At 41.6% G+C, this 14,388-nt stretch overlaps 1 protein-coding gene across 1 annotated transcript in view; it reads left to right on the plus strand.

Annotated features, from left to right (window-relative positions):
- The window catches only part of LOC137439855 (RING finger protein 17), a 257,732-nt gene that overhangs the window by 202,181 nt on the left and 41,163 nt on the right, over positions 1–14,388 (plus strand). Inside the window, exons 17-24 of the mRNA XM_068136018.2 lie at positions 1,017–1,132; positions 1,331–1,451; positions 1,559–1,724; positions 2,558–2,770; positions 2,885–3,044; positions 4,315–4,433; positions 4,577–4,667; positions 7,012–7,151. Of these exons, the coding sequence (XP_067992119.2) occupies positions 1,017–1,132; positions 1,331–1,451; positions 1,559–1,724; positions 2,558–2,770; positions 2,885–3,044; positions 4,315–4,433; positions 4,577–4,667; positions 7,012–7,151 (1,126 nt within the window). The remainder of the gene's footprint in view (positions 1–1,016; positions 1,133–1,330; positions 1,452–1,558; positions 1,725–2,557; positions 2,771–2,884; positions 3,045–4,314; positions 4,434–4,576; positions 4,668–7,011; positions 7,152–14,388) is intronic.

Genomic DNA, 14,388 nt, shown 5'->3' on the forward strand with positions numbered 1-14,388 from the left:
CGAATAAGAACAGAAGGAAATTTTTTTTTTTTTTTTTTGAGATTTTAAAGCAAGGAAGTATGGGGTGAAAAGACCGTTAAAAACAGAGACCGGAAAGTAATTGCAGCGCGATCGGAGAACCGCTGAGACAAAAACAAAGCCTCAAGCCAAGGTCGGACACGGTAGCCTCGTACTCCACTTAGGCCTCAGAATACGCGATACGAAAGACCGACGATTCTGTACACAGGTATGAAAAACCAACACCAAGAATACTATTAAAGACACCCCAATAGGTACATACACCGAGAGAAAGATACAGTTTCGACAAAAACACAATTGTGAAAAGTTACTTAACTTCGAAAGCGAGCGCGCATGGACAGCTTTGAAGAGACGCGACCTCCAATCTTGCGCATGCGCATGTCCCTTAAGTTTTGTATTCCACTTAATAATTAATTCTGCCAAATACTGTATCATGGATCGAAATTTTAATTGTTGATCATGAACGTCTAATCTGCACTGATGTTACCACCTACCTTGTGCCCGCCCCTCCTGCTTGGTAAAAGTGTTAATTTTAAAAATATATTTATGTTGATCTGTTTTGATAGATTGGTACAGTACAATGATTAAGCTTAATTGATGCGATTGAATGTTTCCAATCCTCCTATCTATAATTTTTCTGGCTAATTGTAAATATAAAACACTGTTCTGTGTATGACTGAACATTTGGATAGAAGAAGGATGAAGGCCATGGGTTAACATAAGGCTAACATTGCTTTTATGAGGCCGTGGGTTAAGGCATTTATGCTATTTTTGAACCTCCACAGCAGTTTGTAGAAGCATCCAAAAGCCAGTGAATAGGTCCTTGTCAAAACATTTTTCCATGATGAAGCCCTTATAACATACAGCTAACTATCGAAGTGAAGCCGTTCAAATTCCATGGATGCCAAAATTAATGTAATTAAGTTTTGCTGCTGACAAAGCTTTCTCACCATGAGCTTGCATGTATGGACCTTGCACATGCCTCACTCTGTCTGCAGCTGTGTCCAAGCAACACGTCGCTCGCATTCGTTTTGTGGACTTTGGAAATGAGGAATCTGTTCAGGTGTCCAACCTACGACAGATGTCACCAGAGTTTTTGATTCTGCCAGCACAGGTCTGCTGTTTTTTTTGCCGATTGCTTATTTTGGAGGCACTTTTATGCAGTATTTACATTTGCATTTCAAAAGTGATTTATGAATTCTGGAACAACTTTTGGAGGATCGAAAATATTTTGAGGACAGTTTTATTATTTATTTATTTATTTTTACATTTTCCTTCCTGCTCGGCCTAATGTTCAAGTTGTGTTCCTCAGGCTGTGAACTGCGCGCTGACAGATGTAATTCCTGCCGATGGAAATGCAGAATGGAGTGATGAAGCCCGGACTCAATTTGCCACTGTGGCGACAGGGAAAGAATGTTGGTGTCTTGTGAAAGGTCTTTTGCATTTCTCTGTGAAGTTTTTTTCTGTTAAGTTGTGGATGTCGTGGTTTTGATGTTGTTCAGTTGATAAAAGCGGAGTATGGGCCGTCCATGCACCACAGGCACTGGCTCGGAAGGTCAGGCCCTGGTCATACTCTGGGAAATGCTGAAGTCTGATGGTCAGCCTCCACTGACACTTGACGAGGATGGAGATGATGATGAGGAGCAGGAGGGAAGTATAAACAAGATGCTGGTGCTTCTCTCTCTCGCTTGCAAAACCTTTCCTGGGTGAGTGATTTGCTCAAGGTCTCTCTCCATTTACTGTGTGCAAAAATGGTGGAATTTTTGAAACCCTTTCTCCCTCACTTTTGAATCAATTCCCCCGTTTCCCCCTTCCTTTATTTTAGCTCACCTGGAACATAGTGCGTTGTCATTGTCCGTCCGTCCGTAAACACTTAACTTCTCCAAAACTGCTGATGGGATTGTGACCAAACTTGGCAAAAATGATCGTTCGTGTGGTGGAACTCAAGTTTCTTCATGGCATCATCCCCCTCCACCTATCAGTCATCGTAATGTTTAAAGGTCTCAAAAGTACTTGAATCTCGATCTAGTTTGGCCGCCATTTTGGTTTATAGGAAAACCTTTTAACAATTTTCTCTCAAACCGCTTAACTGATCAATGCGAAACTTAAAATATATGACCGACTACCTTTGGGAACATTTACTTAACATAAGCTGATCCGAAATGCAATATGGCCGCCTGTGACTCATAATACAGAAAGTCGGCAATATCTCAAACTAAGGCTCATAGACAGTAGGGAGTTGCACTATTGTGACCATCCTGCTAATACTACCTCATCTGAAATGTGTATTATAAATCCATCTATTATTTTTACCCTGACCCATCCATTACTCCACCTTTTGACAACCAGCCATGTGAGCTACAGGACCCTCTATTTTTATTTTTATTTTATTTTATTGTAATTTTAACATTAAACAGAGTTGAGGGTAAACAAAAGGTTGAGGAAATGTACTATTTAATAAGTGAAGCATGGCACAATCTGACAAATGTAAATTTATTTTTCTTTACCCTTTGAATTTCATCCAAATCCATCAATTCAGGTGCAACAACGCATTGCCTGAAAGGAGGGTGGTGGAATCTTCTCCTGCTGCTGGAACTCTTGCAAGCAGCAAGAACAGCATAATACGATTGTTGAATGGAGCAGGCTTTATTGACCGCCATAACCACAAGATCCAAGTGAATGTCAGTTATGTGGTTTCGCCATCGGAGATATACCTGCAGGCTGCCACTTCATTTAATAAACACTTGTACCTGTAAGTTTTGATGTGCTCCTTCATACCTTCAGATCTACCTATTATTTTACTCTGGGCCTTTTTTTTCAGAACTACCCTTCTTTTCTCCCCTGTGCACCCCTTCTCTGTCATCAGGCTACAGCAAAATCTTGCTGATGTGTGTGATTCCCATGGGCAGCCACATGAAAAGCTGAATTACAAGCGTGGATCACTTTGTGCATTTGAGGACAAAAGTTTCCGTCGCTGGTTTCGTTGTCATGTCGTCGACACAAATCTGGGAAACGGCAAGGTCCAGGTAAAACTGCAGTCCTTACTGTGATCGTTTGTGCATCTTGTACAGCATACCTGTGAACTACCTCAGCTTACCTGGAAAAAAAAAAATCCTGTATTACCTTCTTGGTTTTGTCTTGTCAAATTGGTATTTTTTGTGGTTATGAAAAATGGTGTGTTTTGGGTTTTGTCACGTCTTGCGCACCATGCTCTTTTGGTGTTGGTTCTGCCCGAAGCAATATTTTTGGCTTGGGTTACAATGCTGGATGACTCGTGACGCAGGATATTTGACTGAGGATGCAGGAATTTGTAATTTGTTGAGGGTCCCGGTGATAGTTGGCCTACTTTTCACAAAGGACATAGGGGGATCTTTAACATCCACCAACTAATGCTGGCAGATGAGCCATCACGTTTGACGTCTTTTCGATGGACAGTGCGCACACTGCACAGATGCCTGACCTGGAGGGGGAGGGGTGGCAGGATGCCAGTTTTTCTCTGGGTCATGATTTGAGCCCAGGCTAGACAGCTGAGTACAAGTCCAAGCTTAGTACAAGTATATATTATGATGAAAAGGTAAACTAGTGAGATTTCGGCATAATCAGAAGGTCAGATGTCATGTCAGGTAAAAATGATATACTTGAGAACTTGATACAAGTATGTATAATGATGTAACAATGTGGGCGGAGGCATATTGGTCGTGACGTTGAAGAGTGCCGTTCTTGCTTTTATTTATTTTTAATATCCAACCCTAATGTGGTTTGGTCGATAACTCGTAGGGCTTCCTCTTCTTCTTCCTTCTTTCCACCCGACTTGCCTGTCAGTTCGTCGCTAGTAAAAGATAATTCGTATTTTCTTTTTTTTTGCAGCTATGGAATGTACTCGCACATATTTAGCCAGGTACAGTATCAGTCAGTCACATTTCTTTCCCAGTCAGTAATTAGTGCGACGGTGAATTTGAATTTCTGCGAGTTAAAAAGGAAAACTAATTTACAAAAACTTTTTCTTTTTTTTTCCGAATATTGTTGTACAACTTGTATTGTATCTGGATTGATCTGGAAGCTGTTGCTGCTGATTGTTTAAATGGATTTAACCGGCTCAAATAAATGATGAATTTTGATGGCTAACATGACTTGATAGAGCTCTTGCTGTTGCTTCACCCAATCAACTCACTCCGTTTTGCAATGCAAATGATTACGGTAGTAAATATCAAGGCGTGAAGGCAGAAGGCACTTTGACATCATTTTGTTATATTTATCTCGGGAGAAAATGTTTGTCCATTTCTTCTTCTTTTGTAGATCCAATACATTGATTATGGTACGAAGAAATGGGTCAATGTTTCCCAACTGCACGAGCTCGGAGAGTGGCACATGCTACTACCTCCCCAGGCAGTCGCCTGTAGGCTCGCCGGCATCAAGTAAAAATCTTGAGATCCTTGTAGCTCGTCATGTTTTGTTTGAAACTTTCTCACAGTTCTGTTTTTTTGTTTTTTTAATCTAATCTTGAGTTTGGTAAAGTTTATTTGTTTGTTTTTATTTTCTTCACTCGCCGTTTGTTTAGACCTGCTGGAGGTACAAACAAGTGGACAGCGACCGCAAACGATTTCACAAGATATAATCTAACAGGGCAGACATGTTTTGCCATCATGAAGGTGATTATTTGCACCACTCGTTGATCTTTTGGCATCTCAAAGCACCGGCATGTCCTTTTCTTTTATTATTGAGAATATTAATTCCCAAACATCTTGTGCTTCACGGATATTGCAAGATGCAGTATCGCTTGGTAATTCCATGCTTTCTTTGCCTTTCTGTGTCCTTGTGATCCCGACAGAGACCAATTCAGTGATGATACTTGAATGCATTATGTTGTAGCAACATGGAGTATACAGGTATACCCTGCTTAACGAAGGTTATGCATCTTTATTCCCCTCGTATAGCGAACCTTTGTTATGCAGGAGCTCATTTTCCATTATTTATTATGGCCAAATTACATTTCGTTTCCTAACCATAATTTTTCAGTCTACTAGCGAAGCAAGATGCTTAGTATAACAATAGTTTTAGTTGCAAGTGAGATTATAATGAAGGCAATATCACAATAATAAAGTTGATTTAATTGTACTGTAACACTTGCTTAAGCGATCTTGATTCCAGGTTTTCTTACAAGGATGTGGTGGGAGATGGTGGAGGAGATGGTTATTTTTTAACCCATTCATTCTAAAAAGTTATTTATTCACAAGCCTTCTGAATAGTTACAGTGGGGAAAAAAACGTATCACCACAAAAGTAATGTTGTGCAATCACCAGAGACTGTGTTGTAGGGACGGCTCCTTCGTTGTCACGAATGAAGACTTTCATTAAGTGACGAATAGCCAAAAATTAAAGAATTTGTTGTTGTGAACCTTCACTATTCGAGCATTCGTTAAGCAGGGGATACCTGTCTTCTGTCCTTTGAAAGGGGTGAAAAAACCTGGTGTTGGCTTAGCGGTTAGGGTGCCGGCTTGGGATCCTTTAGTGGGGCGGCTTAGCCCAAATATTCAAAAGAATTGTGCATTTTGTGATACAAGCACCAAATTTGGCACAAATGTACATTAATATGTTGCGAACATTTTCAGATATTGGGCCACTTGAAATTCCGTAATTTTTTTTTTCAAATTTTTTCAAATTTCGTAATTTCAAATTTTTCGGGTGACACCGTCACAATTTCGGTCTTCGAGGCCGGCCGATAGGCAAAGTGTGACCGGAAGGGACGAGGTTCTCCTGACCACGTGGCCCTCGATCTGGGAAGCGAGAGGCGTTCCATTAGTGGACGCGCCCCTCACGCCCGACTTTTGGGCGGCCCCGGCAGGCCGTTTGTTTTGACGTTCCGTGACAGGCCCCGCACCCCCACCTCCGGGCCGACCGGAAGCTTGTGCTGAGTACATCATACCTGAACAACTCAGTGAGGCAGAACACAGCAGTGCACACCAGGGTGACCCCTTCAGTGCATAAACCAATTAACCTGTCCACTGCAGGGCATATAGAAATGAAGTTATTTTCTGCATATAATAATAATATAAGTTCAGTTCTATATAACAATTTCTGTTATCACCACTACCACTACAACTACCACTACTACAAGCTTTGTCTGGAATTTTGTGGACTAACAGACAAACAGACATACAGACAAGCTGGGATCAAAACATTACCTCCTTCCACCATTGAGTGTAGAGGTAAACATCATGGAAATTATATCATGCCCTAGATTTAATTCATGCTTACCCGTGTATTTGCTTCACTGGTTCACAAGGTCTTTTGCATACATGTAATTCAGACTCTCATCTTCATTGCTGACCACACAATGTTCGCAACATATTAATGTACATTTGTGCCAAATTTGGTGCTTGTATCACAAAATGCACAATTCTTTTGAATATTTGGGCTAAGCCGCCCCACTATATCGGCCGGCCTCGAAGACCGAAATTGTGACGGTGTCACGCGAAAAATTTGAAAAAATTTGAAAAAAAAAATTACGGAATTTCAAGTGGCCCAATATCTGAAAATGTTCGCAACATATTAATGTACATTTGTGCCAAATTTGGTGCTTGTATCACAAAATGCACAACAGGTTTGCTATGCTGCTACACTACTTGGATCCTGGGTTCGAATCCCGGTCAATTACTGAATTAATGCCAGGGGGGTTGACTCAGCCTGTCATCCTTCCGAGGTCGGCAAATTGAGTACCAGTTCACTGGTAATTCCCTGTCTGTCGCAAGAGGCGACCAACAGGGTTGGTGGCAGGAAGGGCATCCGGCCATAAAACATTGCTTCAAAAAGGGACCAAGGTGCCCCAAAAAGGCCAACCCCTGCTCTGCGGGGAAAAATGGCCTCTAAAGGTGGTTCTTCTTCTTCTTGTCCTTTGAAAGGGGGACACTGAGCCAATTGCCTCATCCCTGGGCATATGGATCCATCCGTGACCGACCGTTGTATCTTTATCATAATCTATTTTCTCTGTGAGCAGGGTGTTGTGAACATGCACAGTGGCAAACCAACACAAGGTGCCGTCTGGCTGGTTGATTTGTTTGTGAATGAAGACGATGCCAAGCAAATCAGCTTTGCTTACCAACTGGTGCAGGAGGGTTTGGCATTTTCAACCACCACGTGCGTATATTTCTGGATTGCTCAAGTTTTTATCTTTTAATTACTATGATTTTTCTTCTTTCAAGCCAAACTTGAAAAGAGCAGTAATAAACTTTCTAAAAAACTAGAAATAAAGTAAGTATGTCGATGCTCCACAAGCTGTCAATGTTTGTCTCCTGCTTACCAACCAACACGTTGATTTATTTACCAGTGGGGTTTGTTCAGAAATTGTGGAGATATAAAAGGCGAAAATTGTTTCAACATGAATAAGCTTGTGTATCAGTAGGAACCCACATACACCTTGCTGATCTATCTATAATTCCAGTAATCTCTGTGTGTGTGTGTGTCTGTGTGTCTGTGTGTTTGTCTGTGACCGCTGTTTCTCGACAACCACGGGTCCGATATACTTGAAACTTGCCAGGTATATTGCTGGGGACCCGAGGATGTGCCTTTTCAAGGTTTCATATTAATCGGACAAGTAGTTACCGAGCTATGGCGATTTATTTACCAAACTCCGCAAGCCGTTCGCTTTGGCTTTGCGAATGGACCAAACCATTTCATGTAAATAGAGGGGGGGGATTGTCACCGTACTCGCAAGCCGTTCGCTTTGGCTTTGCGAATGGACCAAACCATTTCATGTAAATAGAGGGGGGGGGATTGTCACCGTACTCGCAAGCCGTTCGCTTTGGCTTTGCGAATGGACCAAACCATTTCATGTAAATAGAGGGGGGGGATATAATTTTAGATATATATATATAGTACGGGCATGCCCTAGTATATTAAATGGAGATGGATGTTGAAGGCACATGTCTAACATTTTAAAGTGGAAGCCACAGTGATGCATTTCAGTGTTGCACGGTCTTGGCTTACTTTGCACTCGAGTAACGAAGAAGCTGATGAGAAAGGAAGTAAAATTTGCACATTAATGCCCTTGAGTGTCGATCATCCTACGTGTAAGAAGAGCAAGTTGTGCTTCAGTGTAGCTCGGTGATTGAGTGGATCAAGGCTCAATGTCGCTCAAGCTTTTGGGTCTCACTATCTGCCATGATCTTTCTTGGGAAAACCACATTTCCAAGCTGGCCTCCAAAGCCAGTCGCCGACTGGGCATCCTCCATCGTGCGAAGTCCTTCCTTGGCACACCTGAGCTCCTCACCACATACAAGGCTTTCATCCGCAGCTCAATGGAATAATGTTCCCCCCCTCTGGGCTGGTGCTCCTGCCTCACACCTAGCTCGGCTTCACGCTGTTGAGGCCAAAGCTTTCAGAATCATTGGAATCTCCCGAGATGAAGCTAACTCCGAGGGCCTTTCACTCACTCACCGCAGGCAGGTTGGTGGTCTTTCTGTCTTCTACCGACTCCTCTCCGGCCTTGCTCCCCCAGCTCTCTCTGTGCTCTGTCGCCCAAATATTCCTTCAGGTCGCACAAGATCTGCCTGCAACCCTCTTATGGTTAAACTGCCAAAATCTAGGCTCTCTATTCACCTTCACTCTTTCATTCCCCTTTTCTCCCGCCTCTGGAACAAACTCCCCCACTCCCTTCAATCCCACTCCTCCCTCCAGGTCTTTAAAACAGCTGTTCACCACCATCTCTTATCTTCCCCCATCCAAAACCTTGATCTTGTCTACCCCCAGTAATTCACCCCAGAATCCTTGCAGTGTTCATATGTTTTATACCTCTCCCACCTCCCCCCAAGTCCTCCCGACGTCCCTGCTCTCAAATGGTGTGTTTGTCCTTCCCCCTCTCTCCCCATCTTGTCTGCCGCTACCCTTGTTTTTTGTGTTTTGTGTGTCGGTTTGACTTTTTGTGTGATTAAGGGTGTAGTACTGGTGAACTTTCCAATATGCCTCTTTTTTAAAAAACTATGTTTTTACGGTTTAGATTCATACGTATTGTATAAACTCATTCAGTATTTCCTTTAAAATATCTAATGTTATCTTTACACGCAATTTACAAGAAATATAATATTTTGCATGAAATTTGTTATAACTTTAATTTGCATCATTCTTTTGGGCTGAAATTTGGACAGGATATTCAGAATATCACTTCCTTTAAAATGATGAAGGCTTTTGTTTATAGGAGTAGCCATTGTGGATTTATTGAAGGACAACCAAGTTTTATCTGGTAATTGGCATAATTAGCTAATTAGTGAACATTTGACATAATTTCACAAAATCCTCTCATCAGGTAGTAGAGTAACACATGTATAATACATGTACCAAGTTTTGTGTGAAAATAATGATAGGTGACATAGAAGATAGAAGTAGAAATGTGTTCTTTGTTTTTCCTTGTTTTTTATTGACGGTCTAATTTATGCAAATTATATGCATGTAATATGACAAAGAAGCGTTGAAACTGGTCTGAGTTAAAGCCAAGATTATATCTTTCAAGAAAAACTGAATTAGATATTAACTTGACTTTGTTTTTGTGTAAAGGCCTCTCAAAGGTACCTATGTAGTTTTCTCAATTTTTCACCAGTACTACACCCTTAATGTTAGCTCTTTCACGAGCCTCGATCTTGTATACAAAAAAAAAAAAAATGCTTTCGATCTCTGGGAGTTTCAATAGCCGTCAGTCCAATATACTCTACATTAGCACAAGTCCTGTCAGTGCTGAAGAGAAAGAGAGAGTCTTTGATTCAGCTCACATCGACCAAGCACATCGTTAGATTAAGTGATAGCAAATGGGCAATGTGTTCTTCAAATAATGAAAAATGTGAAACACACCTTACATTTATTACTCAGCTATAATTGTGCTTTTTTCCAGACATAAGTCCTGACTTCAACCCCACTCCCCTCCTTCCCCCTCTCCACTCTGGAATTCAATAAGTGAGTTTATATTGTATGACCTTGCATTTCCTGCTTCATATAGAGAGTTTGTATTTTGTTTGTAAAGAATTTCCTCATGATTTCTGTGGACGCAGCCCTGTCTTTTCATGAGGATGAAAGAGTGAGGTGGGGGTAAGGGCTACGTGACTCAGTGTGAATCTTCTGAGGCATGGGCAGTTCACTGAAGTTGCATTATCTAGTACATAGTTGTTGTTGTTTTTTTTAAATACAATAGTGAGAAGAAGTAAAACATTCATTACCTCTGCCACCAAAGGTGGATGCAGGTTATGTTTTCACTCCTGTCTGTCTGTTTGTGAACAATATATCTCAAAAAGTTGTGGACGGATTCGGACGAAACTTGGTGTTGAGGTTGGGTGTGTAACAAGGACGAATCGATTCGATTTTTGTGAAGATCTGAATATGGATTCAGACATGAGGATTGTTTAATTGTCCCCCGTCGCACCGCGGAGCGAAAGGGGGACTATGGTTTTCCCCTCCGTCTGTGTGTCCGTCCGTCCGTCCGTGCGTACGTGCGTGCGTACGTGTGTGCGCGCGTGCGTAAGCGAAGGACCGCATTCGAATTTGGTGTGTGGGTGCAACCCACGTCAAAATCCAAGATGGCCACCGCCATGTATGTCTGAACCCTGTGAGTGGAATATCTTGAAAAATAAGCGAAGTACCAACTTCTAATCTGGTGTGTGGGTGTATCTAGGCATAAGGAAGAACGCCATTGAAAATTGGGTCGCCACGTCAAAATCCAAGATGGCCGCCGCCATGTATGTCTGCACCTTGTGAGGGGAATATCTTGAAAAATAAGCGAAGTACCAACTTCTAATCTGGTGTGTGGGTGTATCTCGGCATAAGGAAGAACGCTATTGAAAATTGGGTCGCCACGTCAAAATCCAAGATGGCCGCCACCATATGTATGTCTGAACGCTGTGAACGAAATATCTTGGAAAATAAGCGAAGTACCAACTTCTAATCTGGTGTGTGGGTGTATCTCGGTATAAGGAAGAACGCTATTGAAAATTGGGTCGCCACGTCAAAATCCAAGATGGCCGCCTCCATGTACGTCTGAACCTTGTGAGCGAAATATCATATCCTAGCATGTTTTCTGCGTCTTCCACTTTGTCAACTCACATCACTTCCCCGACGGGGGACCTAGGCGTAACGCTTGTTTTTTAAGTGATTCTTCACCATTGAGAGATAGGGCTAAAACCAACATACAGCAGGATATCTGAAAAAGTTATGCATGGATTTGGGCGAAACTTGGTGGACAGGTTGTCTGTGTGACAAGGATGATTCGATTTGATTTTGGTGAAGATCCATATGCGGCTTAGGGTGCATCAAACGCCCCATGATTTTCAAAAAGTTGTTGTATTTTAATGTCTATTCCCTCAAATGTTACACTTGTTGGTAGAAGTATGTATGCAAAAAATAGATGAAATCAGAGGTGGTCCTGGGTGGCCACCGGCCACTTTTATATATTTAGGGCCATTTAGGGCCACAGCTAAACTACTTTACAAGATAATGTAAAATTAACTACAAGATAATGTAAAATTAACCATTATACCTATATACAAAAGTAAAGTCCTACTTTTACTAAATGCCTAATATCAAACAGTTAAAACAACCTTACATGTCAATGTAAAATTAACCAAAATCGTTCTTCATATTACAAAGTTGTAGTACAGTGTTGTAGTATTGTACTTTCATTGATTAAAAGTTTGAAAATGTATTAAGCACAACGCCAATGTCACTACTCCAACTTTGCTCGTTTCCGCAAATTTGGCCTCGCTTTGCGGTCACATTCAACCACTTGAAGAAGATTTTGGAAGTGGTCTTCTCTTCTTGCAGTTGAGACAAAATCAGTTGCGAGCTTTACTGCTCTCTCCGCAGGGTCATTCACAACATTAAGCCCATCCACAATGGACTTGGCTGCCTTGAAGTGCTCATTGTTCTGCCAAGTGTCAACATCCTCTGTTAGGAAGGTCATATCTAGGTGAAGAAGGTTTACTGTAAACCACGAGTCCTCGTTCACAAGATCAGCCAGGGTTGTCGCTTCTGTAATTTTTGGAAATGACGGTTTGCCATATCCAGAACCGTAGCGGTGTTTTGGAGTGCTTGGCATTTCATCTGGTTGTACGGCCTTGCACACATCTGCAAGGGCACGACGATCCTTTTGAGGAATTGCATTGCTGAACAGTGCCAAAACAACCAGTTCTGGGGTTAAATACCACAAATATCTATCAAAGGCTTTCACAGCGCTGACTGAAATGGTTGAGTTGACAGCTTTATAGTTGAGCAGAGTCTTGTAAAAGCACAAATCAAACCATGGGGCATTTGAAGCAGACTGACATATGAGCCACCAATCACAATAAATATAAACAACAAAAACAACAAACTCCTTCAGTTTTTTCTGTTGATGTTGTGTTGTTACAGTTCCTCGAGGTAGTAGAGAAATTTGCTCTTCAAGTAGGCATATTTTGATGGAATAAAGAATCTTTGACATCCACCTTGCTTTATGCATGGCCCCTGGTCTGTGGAGTGTTCCTTGTTTTGTGACATCATCATCGAGGACTACCTGGCAGAGTTGTGCCATTTCCTTGTAGTCTTCCCTGCAGTATGAAGCGCTTGTGCGGATTGTGCTTAAAACCTTGTTTTTGCAGGATAAAAGCAGCTGTTGTGCATAGTCATTGTACATGGAAATGTCAATTTTGGTTAAACTTTCATTCTTTGCATGCGATATGCGTTCCCAATTCTTCTGGAATTTTTGGAACAAAGATACTTCTGGAGACTTTGATGCCTCAATTTTGAGAACGTCAAACACATGATCCAGGATTACCTCTCCAACATGATGGCGACATGCACACCACAGAAGAGCACGGTCCAGTTTTGATTGAATGGTAACACAGGCAGCTGTAACGTGTCCAGTGTTTGATGCTGTTGTGTCAAAACATAAGTTGACAACTGATTGTTTGCACTTCCATGAATGTAGATACGTGTAAGTGTGCTCGGCAATGATGTCACCTGATGACCTATCACTTCCAGGAGGATATCTAGCCACCCCCAGTAGCTTTACATCAGTGGCATTCCCAACCAACACTGGCAATCTTTCTTCCTTGACATTCTTGTTTGTGAGCGTTGGTATCTGCTTGCCATCCCAGTGAAGTGTTGCAGCTGTTGGGGCGATCCAATTTTCTTGAATATCTTTGGCGATAGCACTTGTTATTGATCGTCGAGCCTTATCAGCAGTTGAGTACGACTTGGCCACACGACGTGGATCACCTCCTGCCTCTTGAATTACAGCTTTGGTGAGCGCAACCTGTTGAACAGGAGTTATGTTTAGTCGAGTAGCAACAGACACAACTGAATGTCTTTTCAGAATATCATGAGGAAAAAAGGCAGATGTACCTGCATATGTTGATCTGTGGTGACTACGCTTCCTTTGAAACTCTGGAATCGCCTCTTCTTCAGTTTCTTCCAAGCTATCTGCAGAGTCACTATCATCAGAGCATACAGAACTAATTGTCATCTCTTGTACACTGGATGATTCATGACGTTCTCGTCTTGAAGCTTCCGCTAAGAGGCGTTTTTCTTTTCTATGATCTTTATCAACTTTCTTCTTGTCAACACCACCAAATGAGGCTACTCTGTCAGATTTCATTGACTCTAAAAATACTCTATCTTCCTCATTCTTAATGTTTGTCATTGCATCTTTTGTCCATACACCAAAGGTCTTATCAAGACGTTCATTCATGGTTTGCAACTTAGCCAAAGTGCTTGGAGATTCTCGGCGAGAAACAGGTATTTGACGCAATTTGTTATTGTCATTAAGAAGGTCAAGTATTAGTTTGCAGCATTGATGGTCTGAAAGCATAGGAATATTTGCTTTAGTGTAGAATTTTTTCAGCTGGATAAGGACGATGCTGGCAGATTTCCATTTCAGTGGCTGAGTTTGTTTGCCTTCACATATTTCTTTCTGGATGTACCACATCACGCATCGAAGAACCTGCCGGCAAGTTGGGAGGCGGACTCCTGTCAATGTACCATCTGCTTCTGTAAAAGCATTGCCAAGACCAAAAATGGCACTTGCTAATCTGGTCTTCTTATCTGCCATCTGAAAGAAAATAAAGGATATTATTAGACTACTAGTATGGGACCCACGATTAGACCTCCGATTTCATTCATGTAAAAATACAAACTAATTATCAAACCATCGTTTTTTGCATAAAATTGTTATATTTGTATTCCTCTCATCAAGACCTTCAATTTGATACCAAACATGACTAGGTTTGGGTGTAAAATAACAAAATCAAACATTTTTACATAGTGCGGCCCCGAAAATGGCCCTAAATATATAAAAGTGGCCGGTGGCCACCCAGGACCACCTCTGATTTCATTTATTTTTTGCATACATACTTCTACCAAC

This window comes from Myxine glutinosa, chromosome 14, assembly GCF_964187855.1.
Source record: "Myxine glutinosa chromosome 14, kmMyxGlut1.1, whole genome shotgun sequence".
Lineage (NCBI taxonomy): Eukaryota > Metazoa > Chordata > Myxini > Myxiniformes > Myxinidae > Myxine > Myxine glutinosa.